At 46.0% G+C, this 24,920-nt stretch overlaps 1 protein-coding gene across 2 annotated transcripts; it reads right to left on the reverse strand.

The window, feature by feature from the left end:
• Positions 9,808-21,703, reverse strand: WDR87 (WD repeat domain 87). 2 transcript variants are annotated; one of them, XM_021094329.1, is made up of 6 exons: positions 21,591-21,703; positions 20,366-20,412; positions 16,727-19,609; positions 15,995-16,263; positions 11,825-15,333; positions 9,808-11,722 (listed from the first exon to the last, which is right to left on the reverse strand). In XM_021094329.1, exons 1-6 carry the CDS (start codon positions 21,663-21,665, stop codon positions 9,887-9,889), a joined length of 8,619 nt encoding a protein of 2,872 aa, XP_020949988.1. In that variant the 5' UTR covers positions 21,666-21,703; the 3' UTR covers positions 9,808-9,886. The 2 variants fall into 2 exon arrangements, with proteins under 2 accessions (XP_020949988.1, XP_020949987.1); XM_021094328.1 differs by having other exon boundaries at positions 16,727-19,605; positions 20,245-20,412.

Here is a 24,920-nt window from a genome sequence, read left to right on the forward strand (position 1 = left end):
CAAGCTGCAGTGTAGGTCACAGATGTGGCTTGGATCCAGCGTTGCTGTGGCTGTGGCATAGGCCGGCGACTGTGGCTCTGATTTGACCCCTAGCCTGGGGATTTCCATATGCCGCTGGTGGAGCTGTGAAAAAAAAAAAAAGGAATAGATGGGAGGTCTAACAAAGATTCTTTGCTTGACCAAACTTTGGTCAGGCTCCTGAACTTCTCCTGGGCCCATCTGTATACTTCCTTGTAAAATCTTTGGGCAAGAACGCCCACCTGATCACCCTCCATACCTAATCGGGTTCCTCAGCCTCTCCCACCTCCCAGGTGATGTCCGATCACCCTGACCTGTCTGCAACAAAAATCACTTTAGGTTGGTTTTGCCAGTATCCCCTTACCCCTACCCCTAGGAGTTTGGGATTGTTTCTTCTCAGTAATTTTCCATCCACTGACCCCTACCCTGATCCTTGGTTATAAATTCCCATTTGCCATGTTGTAGAGTTCCCGTCGTGGCTCAGTGGTTAACGAATCTGACTAGGAACCATGAGGTTTTGGGTTCGATCCCTGGCCTCGCTCAATGGGTTAAGGATCCGGTGTTGCCATGAGCTGTGGTGTAGGTTGCAGACGTGGCTCAGATCCTGCGTTGCTGTGGCTGTGGCGTAGGCCGGTGGATACAGCTCTGATTACACCCCTGGCCTGGGAACCTCTATATGCTGTGGGTGCAGCCCTAGAAAAAGCAAAAAAAAAAAAAAAAAAATTCCCAGTCACCATGTTGTATTCAGAGCTTAGCCCAATCTCTCTCCCTCACTATAAAATTCCATCACAGTGATCTCTATATTTATCAAGATAGTTTTCCCCCTTGAATAAACTCTTTCTTACCAGGCCTTAACAAGTGTCATTGAACATTTTTTCCTTAACAATTTCTTTAACTTCTCATCATCTACCATCTCTACAGTCTTACCTAACTTTACTTATTTCTCTATGTTGGAAAGATAAACCAACCCTTCCCTGCTTCTACACTTGTCTAAAGCTAATTCTTCCAGCTGGACTCTGTACCCTATTCTCTCTCTCTTGTTTCCTCCCTCCTTCCCTCTGTCCCTCCTTCCTTCCCTCCCTGTTGCAGGGCCTGTGGAATTTGCAGGCCAGGGGTCAGATCCAAGCTGCAGTTGCAACCTGTGCTGTGGCTGCAGCATGCCAGATCCTTAATCCACCATGCCAGGCCGGGGATGGAACCTGCATCCCAGCACTCCAGAGATGCCACTGGTCCTGTTGCAACACAGCGGGAACTCCTCTCTTGTTTTCTCAAGTATGTCACTTACACCAATACACCCAATGTTCCACATTTTCTCCTCAGTCTTCAAGTCTCTGCTGATTTGGCCCCATCAGCATGTCAAACATATGTGAGTTTCTCCCGTACTAAAGTCTTCCCACCCTGCCTTCTGATGGGGTACTGCTAGCTCCCCCTACATCAGTCAGTCCCATTGAATTTACGTTGTCTATTCACTCCTCAGTACACTGCAGTGTAGCTTTAACCGCTGCCTCTTCACTGAATATGCTTTGGTCTTGGTCACCACAACTTTCTCGTTGCTAAATCCTGTGATTGCCCTTCAATCCTTTTCATACCTCTGAGCAGTAACTGACTGACCTCTCTCTCCTTGAAACGTTCCTCCTGCCATGGCTTTTCTGGTCTTATACTTTCTTGATCGTTCTCCCTCCAAGGCTCTATTTGGGAAGCAGTACTCTTTGAATATTGTCATGCTTCTGCATGGTTTGTTTTCTTGACCAAAGGAGAGTGATGTGCTAGGGAATGTCTCCCTTTTCCCCGTATGCATTTGCTCCTCACATTCCAGTGGTGTTGGACCTGCAGCCATCTGCTTCTGTTCAAAGGGTCATAAAACTCTCTCAGAGCCAAATTCTTGCATTGTAAGGTAGGGACTTCACCCTTTCTCCTCCTGAGAAACCTGACTGACATTCTGAGGGATGTGTTTACATTAGGGAGACGAAATTTCTTTCCCTCACTTAGGAGGGCAGGGTGGCAGAGAGGAAGCATGTAGTCTAAACTCTCGGATTTCATAAAATCCAGGTCCTTCTTGTAATGAAAAACATGCTTTGGGGCCTAGTGGTTAAGGATTTGGCACTTTCACTGCCATGGCTCAGGTTTGATCCCTGGCCTGGGAATGTCCACATGCCATGGGTGTGGCCAGAAAAAAATCCTTTTGTATGAGCAGGGTCCTTTTGGCTTCTATAATGTCACTTACAGGGTACTGAGCTTGGGGAACTAATGCTGTTATTGCTGTAAGTAATAATAATAATAATAATAATGTCTGATCTCTGATCCAGAAACCTCATGTTTGCTTTCAGAATAATATAGATAAATACAGATATTAAAAACTTGTCGGTCTCCTCCGGCTCTACCCATCCCTTAAATGTTGGTACTCTTTAGAGTTATATCCCATACTCTTTTCTCTTCCTACTTTATACTCCTTGGACAATCTCAACAATTTCCAAGACTTCAATTGTTTTCCATATATTTATGACTTTCTACCTTGTGTCTCCAGCCCAGACTTTTCTTCTGAGTTCCAGGCACAGATTTCCAACCATCCATTGGACATTTCCATTTCCTTGTCCCACAAGCACCTCAAAATCATTATGTCCCATGCTGAGCCCTTTTTCTCTTCCGTTCCCTCACGTTCACACAAAACCCCATACCTTTTCCAGAAAAAACAACATGTGTGCAAGTTACATGAGAAGAAAGCCTAGTTGGCATGTGTGACCTCTTGATTCTGCATTCTAAATATCCTCAGGTAGTTCCTACTGTGGGGAAGTGGGTTAAGGATCCCACTGCAGTGGCTCAGGTCACTGCAGAGGTGTGGGTTCAATCCCTGAACCGATGCAGTGGTTAAAGGCATTGCTACAGCTATGGCATAGGTCTCAGCTGCAGCTTGGATTCAGTCCCTGGCCTGGGGACATAGATATGCCGCAGGTGCGGCCATTAAAAAAAAAAATCTTCAGGTGGTCCCTTTGTGGCTCAGTGGTTAACAAACCCCAACTAGGATCCATTAGGATACAGTTTCCATCCCTGGCCTCGCTTAAGAATCTGCCATTGCCGTGAGCTGTGGCATAAGTTGCAGACGTGGCTCAGATCCAGCCTCTCTGTGGCTGTGGCGTATGTCGGCAGCTGTAACTCCAGTTCGACTCCTAGCCTGAGAACCTCCATATGCCGCAGGTACAGCCCTAAAAAGCAAAAAATGAATAAATAAAAATCCTCATAGCCTGCTGTACACCATCATATTCTTGTCTGATCCTCTCTTGATCCCACTCCGCCCCACTACGTTACTGTCCCTCCTGTGTGTACCTGCTGAAGTCTCTACTTAATCCTATTGATGTAGGAGTAGCCCTACTGATCTACTTCGTAACTGCTGGACTATCTCAGCTGATAGACTGTATGCTCCTTATGGGCAGGGATTGAACTTTACTCAGTATTGTACATTCTTTTCCCTCCTCAACCCTAGCCTAGTGTCTGAATGTTAGAGTGATCGACAGAGGTTAGTGAATTGATGAATAGGCTTCAGCTACAGTTCTGCTCCTGATTAACTGAGTAATTTGAGACCCTTTAAGATTACAGCTAGGAGGAACTGAAGAGATAGCATTATTAAGCTGCAAGCCTATAGCATCTCTCCTGGTGAATATGCCCTCCATGGTGAGTAGGTAGATTTTTTTTTAAGTTTTTGAACTAAATTCATTAGCATCACTGCATCAATCGCTTGGTGTATCACTGTTCTAATCCACAAGAGCCAAGCCTTGCCTTTAGTCACATAGATACTAACAGCTGATACACATACATTCGCTCATTCAAGAACTATTTAGAGTTTGTGTACGAGGCACGATGCTAGGCACTGGGAATAAGCAGTGAACAGAAAAGAGTAATTTCCTTCACAGAGCTGGCATGAAGCAGGGAGAGATAGCCCATAAATACAGCAATGTCCATTGCTAGGTGCTATGGAGAAAAATAAAGCCAGGTAAGGGGGATGGAGAATGATGGAGGGAGACCGGGGAGGAGGCCTCGCTGATAAGGCGATGTTTGAGCAGAAATCTGAAGGAAGTGAAAAGTAAATCTATGTGTCTGGGGGAAGAACATTCCAGGCAGAGGAATAGCAAGTGCCAAGTCCCTGAGGGGGGATGGCATTTCACATGTTTGAGCAAGTTTTTGTTGGTGCTGAGTCAGAGGAAGAGTAATAGGAAGTGTACTTAGGTGAGAGGAGGGGCTTTTACTTCAGATTATACAGATCTCCTAGCTCATTGTAAAGTCTTTGTCTTTTTCTCCTAGATAGGGAACCACTGGAGAGTTTTCAACAAAGGAGATGTGTGATCTGATGTTCATTTTTAAAGAATCTTTGTTTCTGTGCGGCAAATACTGTATAAGAAGTCTGGGGGAGGGGGGGCGGGAGTTCCCGTCGTGGCTCAGTGATTAACAAATCCGACTAGGAACCTTGAGGTTGTGGGTTCAATCCCTGGCCTTGCTCAGTGGGTTAAGGATCTGGCGTTGCCGTGAGCTGTGGTGTAGGTTGCAGACGCGGCTTGGATCCCGCGTTGCTGTGGCTCTGGCGTAGGCTGGTGGCTACAGCTCCGATTCGACCCTAGCCTGAGAACCTCCATATGCCACAGGTGTGGCCCTAAAAAGAAAAAAGAAAAACCTTAGGCCTGGTTAAATTCAGTTCTCTCCCAACTTCATGCTTACATCCATGTAAGTGAACATAGCTGGAGAAATATTTACCATGCTAATAACTACTTTCATTGAAATTCATGACCACTAACCTCAAATAGGAATGTATTGCTGCCCGGCAATCTTATAACATGTTCCAAGTCTACGGACTCTGCTGCTGTCCTGGACCTCTATTTCATTACTTCTGTCCTCAGACTTGTGACACCTCCCTTCTTCACTCAGTTGATGGCCTAGCTTCCTATGTCAATGACAATATCACGTATAACCAGAGGGAAACCTCTTCATGGTCCATGATGTAAATACTCATCTACTCCCCTTTCTCTCAATAACTATAGACGAAGAGCCCATATTCCTGTCCGAAACGCACCCCTGTACTTGTACACTGAATTGCTATTAACTACTCGAAGTCATCGCTCCAGGAATTTCTCACTATCTCCTGGATCATTCCCATTAAGTGATGTCTCCCATCTCTTAAAAAAAAAAAAGCCCTCCTTTGTCCTCATAATCTCCATCTAGCACCCCATTTCTCTACTTTAAAACAAATTGAGGTAAAATACACATAAAATTATAACCACATTTTAACCATTCTTAATGTACAGTTCAGTGGTAATAAATGCATTCACAATGTTGTGTAGTCACTACCACCATTAATCTCCATAATTTTCATCTTGTCAAACTGAAACTATATAGTTATTAAACAATAACTCCCACTCCACCTTCCTTGGCCCCTGGTAACCACCATTTTACTTGTTTTTTTTTTTACTTTGATTACTTTAGGAACCTCATAAGTGGAATCATGCAGTACTTGTCTTTTGTGACTGGCTTATTAGCATAATGTCCTCAAAGCTTCATCCATGTTGTAGCATATTGCAGTATTTCCTGCTTTTCTTCCTTTTCAAGGCTGAGTAATATTGATGCTGGAAAGATGGTCCTGGAATCCGGGTTCTTGTTCACGGCAGTCGAAGAATGAACTCCGTGAACACACAGGCAACAAGCAAGCAAAGTCTTCATTAAAGGAAAGTAGATGGCGCCCAGAGTTGCTGGGAGCGGGGAGAAGAGCCCCCTTCCTCTTTTGTTCTGTAGGGGTTTTCAATCTCTTAAAGATGGGGAGGGGCACCAAAGTGGGGTCCAGAAAGATGTGGTTTTCTCTCATTGGCCTTGTTCAATTACCTACATCAGTCCTTGTCCAATAGGGTCTGAGGGGTGGAAGTGTCCCTTGAGTCTCATAGTTTCTTTGTCCTTTTCTTTCCGTAAACTGAGTCACAGGGGATTAGGGATTAATGTCCATCTGGGAGTAGGTACATTCCCTATAGTAAAAAAGGCCTCTAGGGATGTTACTCCCTGGAGCCCTTAGGCCATAAATGTTAATCAATGGCCATATCCCATGCTCCTACACTGATGACCTGAGTTAATATTCTGCCTCAATATTTCATTGTATATGCACATAACACATTTTGCTCACACATGCATCCGTCATGGACACTTTGGATGGTCTCCACATTTCCCCAGTCTTCTCTGTCCAATCTCAGTTGAGTGTTTTTATTCACTCACTTGACTTTGGGCATGTAAAATTCTTCCAGGAAATTAAAATCCTCCTCCTTCAGGGTCTTACCCAAGGTCAACTCCCTATTTTCCGGTTTAGAACAGTTGGTGGCTGTGCGCGCAGGAGGGAAAGTCACATTATCCTGAGCACGCATTTTGGGAGAAGGATGCAGGACTGGAAACCCTTCCTAATATCATTGAGATGTCTTAATTATAACTATTCCTTCAAAAATGAGAAATCCAGGGCCCAGTGAGGGGAAGATACTTGCTGGAAGTTATTTAACTGATTATTGGCAACATCTGAACCAAAGTCCAGGTGTCTCTGCTCTCTCCTTAAGTGGTAAATTAAAATTTGTGTCAAGGACTTCCTCGAGAATCTGATGAAAGCTATAGGTTTATTCCCCCAGGGAAGGGGGAGTGAGTTGGGGGAGTACCTAGCACATACCAACAATTCTTTTTCATCGAATTTCAAGAGTTTCAGGGACCCTTGAAGCACATCCAGACCTCATTTAGCAAAACTCTGCTTAATCAAAAAACTACATTGGGGAGTTCCCGTCGTGGCGCAGTGGTTAACGAATCCGACTAGGAACCATGAGGTCGTGGGTTCGGTCCCTGCCCTTGCTCAGTGGGTTAACGATCCGGCATTGCCGTGAGCTGTGGTGTAGGTTGCAGACGCGGCTCGGATCCCGCGTTGCTGTGGCTCTGGCGTAGGCCGGTGGCTACAGCTCCGATTCAACCCCTAGCCTGGGAACCTCCATATGCCGCGGAAGCGGCCCAAGAGATAGCAACAGCAACAACAAAAAAGACAAAAGACAAAAAAAAAGAAAAAAAAACTACATTGGGCGAGTTCCTGTCGTGGCTCAGTGGAAATGAATCTGACTAGGATCCATGAGGATGCAGGATCAGTGAGTTAAGGATCTCAAGTTGCAGTGAGCTGTAGTGTAGGTTGCAGACACGGCTCAGATTTGGTGCTGCTGTGGCTATGGCATAGCCTGGCAGCTGTAGCTCCAATTCGACCCCTAGCCTGGGAACTTCCATATGCCTCGGGTGCAGCCCAAAAAAGACAAAAAACAAAAAAACAAACAAACAAAAAAAAACCAAAAAAAAAAACCCTACATGGGAGAAATTACAGGATAATTGATTCAGTGTCTTCAACAAATCAATGGTATGGAAAACCTGTAGAGAGGGAAATGTAAATTGTTAAGATTAAAAGAGTCTTAGGAAGCACAGCAATAAAGCCCAGTGTGTACACTTTGTTTGAAGCAGAATTCAAACAAACTAAACATAAAAGGACATTTTGGAAGACAACCAGGGAAATTTGTGTAGAGTTTTGGGTGATACTAGTGAATTATTAATTTTGTTAGATGTGAAAATTATTATGTAAGAAAATTTTATTTTTTAGAGAGGAATATCAAAATAGTTCCAGTTAGATTATGTAATTTATTTTAAAATACTTCAACAGGAGTTCCCATCATGGCTCAGTTGTTAACAAATCCAACTAGGAACTATGGCCTTGCTCAGTGGGTTAAGAATCCGGCATTGCTATGAGCTGAGGTGTAGGTGGCAGATGCGGCTCGGATCCCACGTTGCTGTGGCTGTGGTGTAGGCCAGTGGCTACAACTCTGATAAGACCCCTAGCCTGGGAACCTCCATATGCCTCGGGTGCAGCCATAGAAAAGACAAAAATAAAATAAAATACTTCAACAAAGGAAAAAAATAGATGAAGCAATTTTTACAATATCTTTACAATAATATCTAGGTGATAGGGATCTGGGGGTTCATTATAATACCTTCTGTTACTTCTGTGATTGAAAATTTTTATAATAAAGAGAAAATATGAACAAGCCCTCATCTCCGCCATTCTGACAAAAGCAAAAGTATATCTAGGTTGTTATAGTCAATACCACAATTTTGAGGCTCCCTGAACAGCCACCCATAGACTTTCTGACTCTAGGACCACAACAGTTAAGGCTATCTTTTTCTCACTGTGTTTTGTTTGGTTGTTCGATTTTTGACCAGAGGACCCACTGATATCCTGCAAAATGAATTTGATATATATTACTATTCCCTCTCTGGATCTTTCAAGGAATTTGTCCTTTTCATCTGTGTTGTCAAATGTTTGGGCATATAATTATTCATAGTAGTCTTTATCCTTTTAGTGTCTGCTAGATCTGTAGTGATGTCCCCTTTCATGCCTTATATTTGGAATATGTGCACTATCCTCTTTTGGACACAGATAAGTAAACAAAAGCCAAAAAGGAGAAATGAATCAAGCCTGCAGAGCCAGCTGGGCCATCCTTACTTCTGCTGCCTTGCTTGGCTATTAGGTCATTCATCCTTTTTGAGGCTCCCTGTCATCAGCCCACAGCTTTCATAGACTCCATGTGACCTGATATGTAGTCTGACATGGAAAAGCCCAACTACACACTCAGAGCTCTCATTGGCCTCCAAGGTGAATCCAACTTCTCAAAATGTTCTCTTGCCCTCTATTCCTTGGTTTGCCACAAAAGCAAACTCAGGTGGAGGGAGTAGAATAATAAAAGGATGGTTGTAGGGTAGCAAATGACATAGACGGGCTCTTGCTTGAATCTGTTGGAAGGATTAGCTTACTTGGAAAGAAGCAGTTTTGAAGTTCTCCAGAGTGGGAGAGGAGAGCAGGGAAGGAACACCATTTCTGGCAGTGACAACTTCCTCCACTTTACTGCTGCTTTAACTTTAACTTTGGTCTCCTTAATTGCAGGAGGAAAGGATCCTAAGTCCCTAGATGGTTGCGGATCTATTTGAGCTTACACCTAATCTTCCAAATTCTTATTCTATCATCCTCCCCAAACCTCATGTCCAGGTGTTGGCAAAGTAAGTAAAAGACCTAGGCTTCCCTCCTTTTCTTTATGATTTAACATCAATGGCCTCATCCCTTCATGCCATCCAGTAATGAGGTCACTAGGTGCTACTGGTTAGAACTTGTTGAAGTTTTTTCCCATTCTCTCCTCGGTACCCACCATACCTGTTATTTGGGACTCAGGTCATTAGCATGCAGAGCTATGGTCAGGGAAACAGAATCTCTTTCCACTCTGTACCCCCCACAACCAAGGGACAGAATGCTGGGTCTTCTGGTTCTAAAATCCATTTTCATTCCATTATATCAATGCCTCTTATATTAACATCCAATATACATTAATTTTTGTGCCAGGTGCTTTCCCCTATGGACTTTAGGGGAGAATGGTGTGAGGCAAGGAAGGAAGAGGACAAGGACAGAGCTGTGTGCCTGAAGGCCTCCAGAGGGTGAGCACCACTGGCTTTGGGGGAGTTTTCCCACTCTCAGGAGTATGGAAGTGTCTGGTCTCCATGGCTACCCTTCTGGAGAAGCAACATTTGAGGAAAAGGTTAAACAACTATAATGGAAAAAATAAAAATCATTAGAAATTTTTTTTTTCAGGAAAAGGGACACATCACAATACTTGTTGTGAATGAGAACCTCCTCTTTATTCCACATGTAAAAGCTGGTTCTGGAGCTGGATAGAGAAAGGGCTTTGGCATGGCCCTACCTCTGCATGGGCCCCAGGGATAAAGATCTAGAGTCAGGTGATAAGGCCTTTCTCCAGGTGGGAATGAAAAGCCCTATCCCTCCAGTCCTAAATTAGGGGGTAGGCACAACGACGTAGGGTGATTCTTTGGTGAGGTGTAAATCAGCTTGGGGCAAACTCTTCCAGGCAAGTTCTAAGATCCCATACTGGGCAACGCCCATAGGGAGCATGGTACGTACATTGTTCTGCCCTGGGAGGGGAACCACCTCCTGGAACTCCAGAGGACCTCTGGGGGTGTGAGAGCCACCACAGAACAGGTGGTAGAACAACCGCTCCCCAGGAGCTAGCTCTATGGCCTTTAGTGCCTCTTTGTAAGTGACCTCTTGGGATTGGGGTTCCTCTCTCAGGAGCAGTTCCTGTAGCAGCCTCTGGATTCGGGGGGACTTAAGGTGGTACAGGTCCATGAGGCGGGAGAACCGTTCCATCCAAGCAGCACTGTCTTTCGCATATCGCTCCTGCAACATCCGCAAGACATGGTACAATGCCACAAATGTCTCCCATAGAGGCACCTCTTCCTTTTTTTTAGAGATGGGCTGTGCCTTCTTTTCCAACTTGGGCAATTTGGGAAATCTGCCCTTACCCTTAAAAGCCCGGAAGTCCTTTTGAAACATCAGTGCTAGAGTTTGTTTTTCCACAGAGTCAAGGGCACCCGTGAAAATGTCTTTTGTGGCAGGATAGTAGCGTTGCGTCTCCATCTCCTTGAGAGCAGTGGATATCTTCTCTGCCCGTGCACTCCTGTAAGGCTCTCCTAGAAGCTGCCAATTTATAGCCTTTGAGTCTGGGATCATTTTGGTAGCTAATGGTGACTTTGGTGTGGACACAGCCAAAGGTTTTAGCCAGATTTCCTTTTCCTTTCCTTTTATAGGAGGGATCACTTTAAGGTATTTTGGACCCATGGGTTCCTTACTGGGTTTTGAGATACGTGTGCTTCGTGATTCCAGGATCTGCCTGTGACGGTACACAATGGTTTCAAGTTTGGCCAGGTGCATCCACTCTAACTTTTCCTTTTCGGTGAGGTCTTTGAGAAGCTGGCACAATCTATGGAAACTATCCCTGGAAATCTGTTCTCCTGCTTCCATTTGTTCTAGGACATGGTGTATCCACTCTACATCAGAGAGGCTTACGTCTGCATATATTTCCTCAGCTAGAATTTTGGATACAGGTAATTTTACCTCAGTCTGTCCCTTCAGAGATGGATGACGCTGCAACAGCGACTGCCACTTAGCCCCTAGTGGTTTGCCTTGGAGTTTATGAGCTTCCATGGTTTTCTTCAATATGTGGGATAAATACGGGGTTTTTAAATCAGGCTCTTGGGACTCCAAAACTGTATCCAAAAATTGTAAAGACATGGGTTTATATTTCTTTAACAGTTGCTCTTCTTTATCCATAAACCCTGTCCTTGGGAATACCCTGGATATGTCGAGTACTGTGGCCTGGTCTTCCCAGGATGTTTGTTTAATTGACACTGGTGCTGGTGTCTTTTCTTCCTTCCCCAGAACTACTGAGAACAGTTGCTTGGAAGGGCTTTCCAGAAATCCCAGTTTTATAGCACTGCCTTTGACCTCAGGGATTTTTTTCCTGGTAAAAGGGACAGCTTCTCTTCCTCTTAGGTCTTTTTTTCTTTCTTTTGGTAACTCAAACAGTTTTTCCTTTTTAAAGGTCTTTTTTTCCTTATCTACCACTTCTTCCAACATGCTTCTCTCCTCTTCTTCCTCCTCTTTCTCACTCCAACGTTCCATTTCTTCCTCGCTCATGCTTTTCTCCCTCTCAAGCACCTCCTCCTCCTCCTGCACCAACTTCTTCTTCTTTTTCTTCTTCTTCTTCTTCTCTTCCTCCTCCTCCACCTCCTCCTTCATTTCCTCCACTTCTACTTCCTCTTCCACCTCCTCCTCCTGCACCACCTTCTTCTTCTTTTTCTTCTTCTTTTTCTTCTTCTCCTTCTCCTTCTCTTCCTCCTCCTCCACCTCCTCCTTCATTTCCTCCTCTTCTACCTCCTCTTCCACCTTCTCTTCCACCTCCTCCTCCTCCTCTTCCTCTTCCTCCTCCTCCTCTTCCTCAGACAGACTCTCTTGCTCTACTTCATCTAACAGGCTCTCCATTTCTTCAGAAAAGCTCTCTTCACTTTTCATGCTTTGTACTTCATGTACTTGACCGGGAAACTCTTCCTGTTGCATATCAACTCTCTTTAGCTCTTTTGTCTTTCTTGGCCTTTGTTTAAGGAATGGTTTTGCCTCTTCTTCCTCTGTTATTTCTTCCTCCTCTTCTTCCTGCATGACTTCTCTCTGTTGCCTGGCCAATCTGCTTTCTTTTTCAGTCATTTTTTTCTCTTTCCTTATCATCCTTCTCATTTCCTTGGCCAGTTTTCTCTGCCTCTTAGCCAGTTTCTTTTCATCTGTCGTAATTTCTGGTTGTTCCTCAGAAAAATCCCACTCTTTGGCATCGAGTTCATTCTGTATCTTGTTCAGTTCCCTTTCCTTAATAAAGAATAATCTCTTTAACTTTGTCATCTGTATTTTTTCCTGGGTTAGTTTCCTTTCTTCTTTGATAAGGTTTTGAAGTATCTTTAATATTTTGCTGCTCAATTTTAAGGGTTCCTTGGGAATGTCCTTGCTTTCTTTAGCCAATTTCCTTTTCACTCTGGCTAACTTTCTTTCTTCCTGGGCATACACTCTCCCTCCTTTGGTAAACTCCAGGTTTCCTTTGGCAATATCTGTTTGCTCTGTGGCCAATATCCTATCTTCATAGACCACTATCTTCTCCTCTAGTGACAGTTTCCTCTTAACTAGTTCTAGTTCACCTTCAGTTAGTCTTTTCTGTCTTGAAGTTTCTTGAGTCTTTTCCTTGAAGAGAGTTTCCTGCCCCTCAGCCAGTCTCACCTTTTCGCAGGCCAGTTTCTCCATTTCCATGCCCAGTGCCTTTTCTTCTCTAGTAATAGACCAGTCACTTCTGAGTTGTTTCAGTTCTTGGAATAGCGCCCTCTTCCCCATAGCTAATTCCATTTTATCCTGGGCTAGTTTGTGCTGTTTCTCAGCCAGGCTTTTCTCTAATTGGGTTAGTTTTTCGTCTTCATTAGCCAGTTTGTTCTTCTTCTGGAAAAGTTTTGCCTTTTCCTCCATCACCTTCTCCTCTATCTGAACCAGTCTCTTCTTGTACATGCCCAATTTCTCCTTTTCTTGGACTAATTTCTTTCTGTTCTTGCTGAGGCTTTCTTTGAGCTGGATTAATTTTTCTTTCCTCTGAGCCAGTTTCAACTTCTCCTCAGCTAGATTTGCTTCCCTAGCCAGAGTCATCTGCCTCCAGGCTAGTAGTTCCTTGGTTTTGGTGATTTCTTCCTTGTTTTGGGCCAATTTTTTCCTTTCCTGGGCCAGTTTTTGGTTAATCTTTGTCAATTGCTCCCTTTTCTGAGCAAGTCTTTCCTCTTCCCTAGGCAGTGTTTCCTTGTCCTGGGCCAGTTTCTTTTCTTCCTGGATCAGCAGCTCTTCTTCCTGGGCTAATTTTTTCTCTTCAATATCCATTTTCTCCTCTTGTGAGGCCAGTGTCTTCTCCTTCTCAGTCAGTGTCTCCTCTTCCTTAGCCATTTCCTCCTCTTCCTGATTCACTTCCTCTTCTTTCAAAGCCAGTTCCTCCTCTTCCCATGCCAGGTCCTCTACTTCCTGAGCTAGTTCCTTTTCTTGACATTCTAGATCTTGCTCCTTCTGGGCCAGTTTTTCCAATTTCTGGACCAATATATTTTTCACCTCAGCTAGCTTCCCTCCTTTCATTGCTGTTTTCTCTTCTTTTCGAGCCAGTTTCTCCAATTTCATGGCCAGTTTCTTCCTTTGCTGGGCCCTTTTCTCTGCTTCCTGGCTTAGCATCTCCTCTCTTTGGGCGAGTTTTTCCTCCTTCTGGACAAAATTCCTCTCTGCCTGGACTGTTTTCCTGTCTTTCTGGGCCATTTTCCCATAATCTCTGGCAAGTTTTCTCTCTTCCTGAGCCAGTTTTCTCTCTTCTTGTGCTAGCTTCTTTTCTTCTTCTGCCAGCTTCCTCTCTTCCTGGGCTCGTAGTATTTCAACTTGGGCCCGTTTCCTCTCAGTCTGTGCCTGTTTATATTCTTCGTGGATCTCTCTCTGTTCTTCTGTCATCAGCTCTTCTTCTTCTTCTTTTACTTCTTCTTCTGCTTCTGCTTCCTCTTCTCCTTCCCACTCCTGAGACAATTCTTCCTCTGGAGTCACTTCCTCCTCATCCTCCAAAAATTGCTCCCTGGCCCTGGCTGACATCCTTTTCCAGATCTGTGCCCATTCATCCCTTGTCCGCTTCATCTTGTCCGTATGTGGCTTTTCTTTGCCAGGGAACAGCTTTTCTTCATCCTTTTGTAGTTTCTCCTCTTCTTGAAAATGCCCATTTTCCCAAGCTTTTCTCCATTCATCCGAGGATATTCTTGTCTCACCATATGCCTGTTTCCACAGATCCCAGGACTTCTTCCATTCCTGCCAATTCAGCTTTGGCTCTTCCTTAACTGGACTTCCTTCTGGCTCAACTACTTTCCCCTCTAATTTGGCCATTTCCCCCTCTTCCCGACTCACATCCCTCTCTCCTTTTGTTATTTTCCTCTCTTTTTTAACCACTTTTGTTTCCTTCTGGACTGATTTCCTCTCCTGCTTAAAAGCCTTCTTAGAGGGTTTCTTTTCTTCTTTCTTTGATATTTGTTTTCCCTTGGTTAGGTCAGATTCTAAAAAAATAACTTTCTTTCTCTTGGCTTTTTTGGGAATCACTTGGGTTTCCTGCAGGTCCTGCCTGCCCCTTTCTTCCTTTTGCTCTTGCTCCTCTTTTGTCTCCTCTTCCATGTCTCTGATCACCATGTCCTCTCTAATTGCTCCTCCATGAATAAAAACTGGTTTCTCCTCTGGCCAGGCTACATCCCAATCAAGATCCTCAAACAGGACCTCACTTTCTTTCTTCAACAGGGGGCAGATCTCCTGAAAGAGCTCCCAGCTGGGCTGTCGATCAGCCAGCACCTCCTGAGCTGTGGTCACTAGCTCAGCATTTAGAGCTTCTGACATTTGTGTCTGGGAACCAGATATCCTCAGAGTCATAAGACGACACAGATCATCCCGCCATGATGAGCCATCTCCAGGAGTAGTCCTGCGGCCAGGGGCTCCAGAGGCACCCCGCCCTTTGGTTTTCGCTGGCTTCGGCTTCCCAACTGATTCTCTCCTAGCAGCAGATGGAGATTCCTCAGCTTCTACTGTCTTCCTCTTGCGCCTCTTTGTTGCTTTCATGCCTCTTTTGTCATGTACCGTCCTCAGCATCTTCAGGGTCAGTGCAACATGATCCTTTGAGGCCTCTTTCTCTGGCAGTTCTTGTTCTTCATCTTTTGAAATTTTCAGTGTACTAGAGCTTGAAGACCTAGACTCCTCCCCCTCAGGTGGTAAGGCTTCACTCTGATCACCTTCACCCTCTAAGGGACCTGGCTCTGTGCCAGTTTCCTTCATCTTCTTGAGGCTCCGCAAAAATTTTCGGGCTACAGGGAAAATCAGTAGATGTGGTTAAGGAAAGCATGGGTCTTAAATGAAGGTCTTAAATGAAGACCTTTCCAATACCTGGCATGCGCCAAGAGGAACTGCCATAACAGAAGTAACAACAGAGGGGACTGAGGCCTTTTTTAAAAAGGCCTTCTCGGAGATCCCGTGTGGCTCAGTGGTTAAGGAATCCGACTAGGAACCATGAGGTTAAGGGTTAGATCCCTGGCCTCGCTCAGTGGGCTAAGGATCCGGCGTTGCTGTGAGCTGTGGTGTAGGTTGCAGATGCGGCTCAGATCTGGCGTTGCTGTGGCTCTGGCATAGGCCAAGGCTACAGCTCGATTATACCCCTAGCCTGGGAACCTCCGCGGGCGTGGCCCTAGAAGAGACAAATAAATAATAAAAATAAAAGTAAAATAAAAAAGGCATTCTCCTTGCTTTATTCCCAATGCCTTCCCCCCCCCCACCATCCCACTTCTATCAAGTCCTAGAGATAGGTCTTAGAGTCTCTCTGAATTGGGTTGGAGTCTTCTTTGGAAGCTTCTTCCCTGTGAAAAGATTTTTGCACTTATCTCTGTTCCTAATACCTCTTAACCCACGTTAGCCATAAATTCCCTGCCTCTTGGACACCCTGAGGCATGGACCAGATTGCCCCATACATACCGTGCTTTCTGCCTCCTGCCCGGCCCCGTCTTTGGCCTTTGCTAGGCTTGGTGGCAACTTCCGCTTCTTCAGGTTCCTCAGTTTTCTTGGAAAGGGAGGTAAGTTCAGAAGCCTCTGAGACATCTAAAGAAAAAGTAGGCTTTACATCTCCAAGTGCTAAAGTCAGGTTTTCATTCAATCGCTGCTCCACTTGAGTATAAAGGATTTGGAGATCTGTGGCCCGCATTCCCAGCATATGGTCCAGGGCTTCCTCCCCAACCATTTCCTGCCTGTAAAAGTCAAAGGAGTGGAAGGAACATGCTGAATCAGGGACAAGAGGGAGAATGAGGGGAAAGAACTTCTATAGAACAGTCAGGGGGCTTGGGGAAGTGACCAACAGCGACAGTGGATGTAGAGGTAAAGGATGGCCAAGAAGAAAGAAAAAGTCTAGGAAGCCACGAGGGCAAAGAATGGAATAACCTTTTTGGGGCTTTAGGGGTAGAAGAAAAGGGTGAAACGGGGCATTTGAAGAGATAAGGGGACAAACAGGAATGGAAGAAATGGAGAAAGGAGTGAGCAGTTAGGGGATCATCAGCGTAGTCTAGAAATGGGAAAAGACTATGAACAAGGAAGAAAGACAGGAAGAGACAAGGAACAGAAATGAAAAGACAGTGAGGGAAGGGAGGGGGAAAATGAGGAAGGGGAAGAATATCAGAAGTTAGGAAAGAATTGAGGAAGGCACAAACAACTCACTGCATCTCCCGGAAGGTATCTCGGTCCTGGATCAAGTTTAAGAGTGAGGTCTTAGAATGGATTCCAGTTTCAGCCATGAGGCTCAGGGCCTTATTCCTCACCCTTTCATCTTTGTCCATTAGTCCTTGGGCCAGAGGCATGGCAAAGAGATGAGTAATCATTCCTAGACGCTTCAGTCCTTCCCAGGCTAGCTCTCGGATCAGTGGATTGGAATTGGTTGTATCATCCAACAGACGATGGGCTGTGTCAGAGCGGAGGGGTGGAGTTACCTGGTAAGAGGCAAAGATTTGCCCTAGGGCACCAATACAGCACTGGTACTTCAGTGGAGAAGCATGGGTCATAATGTTGAGAATCGTCTCTATCAGGCTATTGATAGCTATTTCGCTCATCTTTCTTCCCAGCCAACTGCGGTTCGCTGAATCTGTAAGGACACTGTAGGTGATATCCTTGGACATTCTTGTTTCTAGGAAGTCTTCATCTTCCTTTTCATGTGAATATTCTCCTGCATCACTTATAGCACTTGCCCTACTGTGCCAGAAGAAGAATTGTTGAGACTTGTCCCATTCCAATTCCCGCATGGGTGCGTGCAGGTTGCACTGTAGGTATATTGGGCTGCCCTCTGGCCAAAGACGGGCACGAATCACTGAGTTGGGGATGTAGCAATCAGGAGCCAAGAGCCATTTCCGCCCATGACCAAAGTAGCATCGCAGCATCTGGTAGGGGTTTAGTCCATCCCAGGTAGTCAGGTGGAGCTGGGGAGGAAGCACATAATGGGAATGAAGAGTTTTTTTCGTCTGCATCAAATCAGTTTCCTTATGCACAGAGTCGCGTCTGAAGGAAGACAGTAACACAGGGCTCCCCTGCTCATCTTCTTCTATGACGTGTGGCACGTTATGGTCAAAGGCTATGGCCCGATTATTGACAAGTTTCTCCAGACCCCCTAATTGCTGTTGCCCTTGCCCAAGGTAGATATACCTGGGCACAAACATGGTCTCAAAAGAGAAGAAGAAGCTTGGTATGAATGGCTTAGGAGCTTCTAGCACTTCATCTGTCATACCCATAAAGGAAAGGCGAGCCAGCAGGGTTGAGGGAAGCAGTTTTAAGCAGGACACCAGATAAAGACTCTGGTTGAAAGTGACAAGCAGGTCACCCCGGTCATTTGCAAAGCAGAGTGGGCCAAAGTGCAATGATGAGTCCACCATGGCTACAAGTCTACCATGGAAGTTCCAGATTCGGATGGAGCCATCACTGCCACCTGTAACAAAAAGACTCAAGGATAGGCAGACATCAAAAGATGTGATGGCACACTGGTGCAGGGGCAGTGTCTCTATGCACATCGAGCCTTTCCGTGACCCAGAGGACATAAAATCACGGAACTTCCAGAGGCGCAGGCAGTTAGTCTCTGTGATGGCACCCACAGACTTGGGCAAGAGTATCAGGTGTGTTAGGTGACAGCTGCTGATAATGCTGGCGAGGGGCCGCAAATGCACTCTGATCCCCTCAAGCACAGCTTCTGATAGGTGTACATAGTCATCCATTCCATAGGAACAGAGCAAAGAGTTTTCTCGGCCACCAGAAAGCCCTCCGGGCAGTGTAGAGAGTGCTAATACAGCCCCAAAGTGCACGAATTTCTCTATTCGGGCACAGCTGTGCTGGGAAAGCACTCTGATCATACCACTCTGGTGTCCAGAGAACATGAGTCCTTCTAGACCCCGCCCCAGGTGGAAATGCCCATAAGCCAGGCATTGTACCATGTCCTGAGAATTTGGTGAGGTGCATAAGAGATACTTGGCTGGGCAAGGGCAGCGGGTTGTGTCAAATACCAGCACATTGGAGCTGCCTGTTGCTACAAAGAGCTCCTCTTTTTCTGGGTCATAGGCCCAATCCACAGCCTGGTCCAGGATTGAGAAGGGCCAGGTGATGACCAGAAGATTCCCGGTTAGTGGGGACACAAACCGCAACAGGCCATCCTCAGTAACACACAGGATCCGGAACCAGCTATTGCCACAGTGGACCCGTCGCAGCTGCTGGGGAGCAGAACCACAGACATGGAAGAGGTTGTAGAAGCAGGGCAGACTGCGCAAGGAGAAGGAATAGGTGGTCTGGCAGAAGAAAGTAGCTCTGTCAATAAACTGGAGTCGGTACAGGTCCTCGCCAAGTTCTAGCCACCGCAGCAGGTTCCCCGAAGTCAGGTTCCACTCCTTGATGAAGCCTTCCTTGCCAGCTGTTAGCAGGGTGTGGGCTTCTGGACGGCTGCGGATACATATCACTGTTGAGAAATGGGCCTTGAAGCTGTGGAGAGAGTGGCCCCGACTGAGGCTCCATGCTTGGATTTCCCCAGTCATGTTTCCAGCATAGAGAAAGCCCTGATCAAAACAGGTGAAGCAGCAGGTGATGGAGGAGCCGCCGGTGATGGAAGTGAACCTCTTCACCTCTCCCAGCTGGCCGTGGCCTTGGCGCTCAAGGACCCTCACCACAGTCTCACACAGGGCTAGAAGGGAGCCATCGGGGCCGTTCAACACGATATCCTGGACAAGCTCATCGCCAGGCAAGGACACCATGTGGGCTATCTGGAGGCCCCTGCCACTCCGCTCAATGGTCCAGGTGACCACCGCCCCCAGGATACCCGACAGAAGCACCTTCATTTCTGGGTCATAGCAGAGGCAGTTGATGTTAAAGCGGCAGGGCACTGCACCCAGGGGTTTGAATGACCGAAAGTGGTCCCCAAAGAGCCGCAGGAGCAGGTCACCACAGTAGACCACGAGGATGTGAAAGGAACCCGTGTGGACCATGGACTGGATGGGCGGCAGTCGTTCGGTCATGGAGAATGTTCTCTTCTCCACCATGTCCTCAGTTTTGCTCTTCATCCATATTACAGCCTGGAAGACAATAAGATGGAAATTGCCTAGGAAAAGTTGGTAGCAGAAGAAATGGCAGAATATTCAGCTATTTTCCCTGGTTTGGTGTGCTAAGGAAAAATTGGAAGACTCTAGAGTGATTTTATCCCCTGGTTTTGGGAGCTGGAATATTGTAGAAGCAGGAAGCTAGGACTCTTTCCCTAACCGTGGCCCACTTTAGAAGAACCATAAAATCAATTCAACATGGAGACTGTAATTAGAGAAAGGATGAGGGGGGAGTCCTGGGTCCAGGTCACTTTCATTCATGAGGTATATCTTCCTGGGTCAGTCCAGAGTCATAACTTAAATGAACATGGCCCCTATAGAATGGAATAAGGAGAAGAAAGGAGTTCGCATTGTGGCTCAGTGGTTAACAAATCCGACTAGGATCCATGAGGACGCAGGTTCGATCCCTGGCCTTACTCAGTGGGCTAAGGGTCTGGTGTTGCCATGAGCTGTGGTATAGGTCGCAGACGTGGCTTGGATCTCACGTGGCTGTGGCTGTGGTGTAGGCTGGCAGCTACTGCTCCTATCCGACCCTAGGCTGAGAACCTCCATATGCCACATGTACGGCCCTTTAAAAAAAAGGCGGGGGGGAGAAGAAAGTCTGAGTAATTTCACCTGTATTTCTTTTGTGCTTGTTGTCACCCAAGAGAGAGAAGCAAAGAAGTTGGCATCACTGACATAATAGCATATAAGTGGCATATTTTGAGGATGGCGAGACTCTTTGAACAGGATCTGGGACCGGTCACTCAACACAACTACATCAGTCTTTGGGTCATCTGTTTGCTGGGGAGAGGCATGGCATAAACTAAGAAAACACGAATATATAAGCACTAAATATATCCTCACACAAGTCACAACTGAAGCCGTTCCCAAAGTCATGCCTCAGCCCCAAGGGCCACTCTTGTGACATCCGCACATACACAATTTATCACCTGTGGCACATTTGCATTTCACAAGCATGTAACAAAACCCACAACACAAGAGAGAACCAAATAGCTATAGCTGGCCTATGCATGCAAATTTTATAGTGTGAGCACAGGGGAAAACTGATGTTCTTCCAACATGAAGTTACCGTACCTGTCCTCTAACCTTCTCTCTTCTGTCTGAAAGGTACATATACCAGAGTTCCCGTTGTGGCTCAGCAGGAAGGAATCCGACCGGTATCTGTGAGGATGTGGGTTCGATCCCTGGCTTCGCTCAGTGCGTTAGATCCGGCATTGCCACAAGCTGTGGCGCAGGCTGCAAATGTGGCTCAGATTCTGCGTTGCTGTGGCTGTGGTGTAGGCCGGCAGCTGCAGCTCCAGTTCGACCCCTAGCCTGGGAACTTCCATATGCCTTGGGTGCGGCCATAAGTAAATAAATAAAATAAAAGGTACACATACCATAAAAGACCCATTTTAACAGATTACCAAGGCAAGTGCACTGCCATATGACTACATGTAAAGTAACAGAATGTCCCAAAAGTCAATGCAGCTTTAAGTTATTAGAGCCTAAAACTGCACTGAGTAAGACTTTTAGGACACCCTACCTGGCTTTTAAATTTGACCGAGGAAAGGATATATATACACTATATATTATCCCACTGTGACAGAGCATGTGCTATGAAACATGCACCTAACTGGGATCCTATCACGCAGAGCCAGTCACAGCAAAACTGAGGCCGGCAGATGTTCTCTCTGGTGCCTTCTCTCTTCTCTTTTAGAAAAATCTTTCTTCCAAGGGGGTTACTTTTTCTGACAATATGCCAAAGTGTTCACCTCTCACTAACAAAATATCCTTGCAAGAGGTCTCTAGACTCATTTGGAAGTTGATGGCCCACTTTCTACTAAGGGGACAATTGTCTTCACAGTCCACCCTGCTCGATTCCTAATTTCTTGCAAGAGTTGTGCGCCTCTGAAGGGCTCATAACAATCAAGATGGATAGGAGCCAATCACATGTTTATATCCTACATGTACATTACCTGGCGCTTATGTATCATGTCATTTATAAGGTATTTAAGATCCTTCCACAGGGGAATAAGTCTGGGGGAAGACATCGCCTTGATTATCCCCTGGTCCACCTCAGGACTGCTGCTTAAAAACCTGTGGGAATCCAAAAGAGGCCAGCTTAGCCACTGCTAGTTTTTTTTTTTTTTTTTTTTTGTCTTTTTTTGTCATTTCTTGGGCCGCTCCCGCGGCATATGGAGGTTCCCAGGCTAGGGGTCGAATCGGAGCTGAGCTGCCAGCCTACACCAGAGCCACAGCAACGTGGGATCCGAGCCGCGTCTGTGACCCACACCACAGCTCACGGCAATGCCAGATCGTTAACCCACTGAGCAAGGGCAGGGATTGAACCCGCAACCTCATGGTTCCTAGTTGGATTCATTAACCACTGCGCCATGACAGGAACTCCCACTGCTAGTTTTTGAGGAGCTAGAAATCAGAAGGTAAGAGCCACGAACTCATGTTTATTGGATCCTTTTTGTCTGTCAGGAACTATGCATAAGACATAGTTTCTCATTTAATCTTCACTATAGTCCAGTGAGGTAGGGATTACTCTATTTTATAGATGAGAAAACTCAGGCTTGGGGAGGGTAGATAAAGTTGGGGGTTAAATTTAGGCATCAGCTATTATAATCCTGTAGGATAGTATGTGTAAGGGGAACAGAGAAACCTGAAGAGAGGCTGGAAAGGAATACTGTCATAGGCAAATAATAGTTCTTTGCTGGTGGTAGTGCGTCAAGAGAGCTTTTTACAAGGACTAGTAGTTACCAAAGTGTGGTCCTTGGATCTCCTGCACCAGGATTCCTAGGGGAGAGGTACATCTTGAAATGCAGATCCTTAGGTACTGAAGTAGAACTGTGGAGGTAGGACCCTGAGTCCTTCACTTGTAACGGGCTCCCTAGGTGAGTCTGTGGACCTTCAAGTCTGACTACTGAAACAGGAAATCGCCTTTATCGGGTGCCCAGGACTCAGTCAGCCCCATGTAGCCCAGCCACTCAGTCTTGCAGGCTTTTCCCAGGCATGTGGAATCAAGTAGCTCTCTTGCATGGGATAGGTCTGCCATGCATCGTCTTCCTCCCCATACCCTTCTCTTTGGCCATCATGAGATCAAACCTCTACTTTTCCTGTTGGATGGTGAATAATCCTACTTTTAACAAGTCCCCTCTGTCAGGGAGTCTGTCATTACTGATCTGATGGGCTTGTTTTCCTCACTCGTAAAATGAAAATGCCAGTCTGGCCTACTTCACAGGATTGTTGCAAGGATCACATAAGGTAATTCCTGTGAATACCTTTTAAAGTATACTATGAGGCAGCAAACAGTTATGATTGCTGTTTTTAGGCTGGTTTGGTTCTCAGAGAAGTATTTATTTCCTTCCAACACTTACTTTGTACTTTACAGTTGCTCTGGAAGCATTACAGCTAAATTTATAGTCTGGCCAGCAGAGGGCAATGGAAGCCGTCCTTGTGTCTGCTAGATGAAGGAAATTGATGAACTTTTCAGTTTAAAGAATGGTCCCTAAGTGTGATCCTCAGGACAGCAGCATCAGCATCACCTGGGAACTTGTTATAAATGCAAATTATCAGGCCCCACCCTACACCTACTAAATTAGAAACTCCGAGGGTAGGGCTCAAAATCTGAGTTTTAATAAGCTCTCCAGCTAGTCTTTGCCCCTGATCTTAAAGTCTGAGACCCACTGGTTTGGAGAGCTACTGGAGTTCCAGGTCATTTGGCCTGGGTCTCCTGAGGCAAGGTCAGCAGAACCCACCCTCTGGCATGACTAAGACCACGCCCTATGTTGCCACAGAGCTTCAATGGCTGGATTTGGGGGTAGGGGGAAGCAGCAGGCAAAACATCATCTCATGTGGAGGGCCCACGAAAAAAAAAAAATGCTTTTACATCAATCACTTCATTAGTTCTTGAAAGAATACTGAGAGGCAGATAACATTACTGTACATATGAGGAATATGAACTCGGAGAGGAAAAGGGATGTGTTTAGAGCTACACAGAACAGATTCAGGACTAAGCTCCAGGGAGTTCCTGTTGTAGCTCAGCAGGTTAAGAGCCTGATGCTGTCTCTCTGAGGATGAATGTCTGGTTCCTGGCCTTGTCCAGTGGGTCAAGAATGCGTTGCTGTGGAGTTCCTGTGGTGGCACATCAGAAACGAATCCAAGCATGAGGTTGCAGGTTCGATCCCTGGCCTCGCTCAGTGGGTTAAGGATCCCTCGTTGCCGTGAGCTGTGGTATAGGTTGCAGATGCGGCTCGGATCTGGCATTGCTGTGGCTGTGACATAGGCCAGTGGCTACAGCTCTGATTAGACCCCTAGCCTGGGAACCTACATATGCCACGGGGGCAGCCCTCAAAAGACATAATAATAATAATAATAATAATAATGCATTGCTGTGAGCTGCATCATGCAGCTCACAGCATCATAGACCGCAGATGTGGTGGCTCAGATCCCTCATTGCTGTGGCTGTAGTGTAGGCCGGCAGCTGTAGCTCTGATTCAGCCCCTAACCTGGGAACTTCCATATGCCGAGGGTGCAGCCATACAAAGAAAAACTCACAGTTTGGGATTCTTCTATCATTTCAGAAGGAGAAAATGTTCTCTTAGCTGATGCTAAGGGAGCTCTCTGCCCCACAAACCACTCATCAGAACTGGGGACTGTTTTCAGACATCAGTGTCCCCTATGTCTCTTTCTTTTCTTTCCTTTTTTTTGGTCTTTTTGTGTTTTTAGGGCCACACCTGTGGCATATGGAGGTTCCCAGGCTAGGGGTCCAATTGGAGCTGTAGCCGCCAGCCTACACCACAGCCACAGCAATGCGGGATCCGAGCCAAATCTGTGACCTACACCACAGCTCAGGGCAACGCCAGATCCTTAACCCACTGAGCAAGGGCAGGGACCGAACCCGCAACCTCATGGTTCCTAGTCTGATTTGTTAACCACTGAGCCACGATGGGAACTCCTTCCCTATGTCTCTTTCTACTCTCCCCAAGGCTAAATGCTGCTCTCCTGCCATACCATTTTTCATTCTATTCCCCTGTAACCTTGCACTTAGTACTCTTTGGACCACCTTTCAGGAGCCACTGTGATCTGCTGAAATGAATCGGTGGATGGCCCTGTGGGCCAGGGCCCCAGAGCTAAGATTTACCCCACCAGATCCTTCTTGAGGCTCCAGAGCTGCTGAGAGAAAAGTCATTTGTAGTCAACAAATTTGCAGTCATTGCCATCAGTTTGCATTATTTCTAATATCTCCTCTAGGTATAACTTCTCTTAACTAGCCTATAAAAAGCAGGCAGCTGGGACCC

The sequence above is a fragment of the Sus scrofa genome, chromosome 6 (assembly GCF_000003025.6).
Source record: "Sus scrofa isolate TJ Tabasco breed Duroc chromosome 6, Sscrofa11.1, whole genome shotgun sequence".
Taxonomy (NCBI): domain Eukaryota; kingdom Metazoa; phylum Chordata; class Mammalia; order Artiodactyla; family Suidae; genus Sus; species Sus scrofa.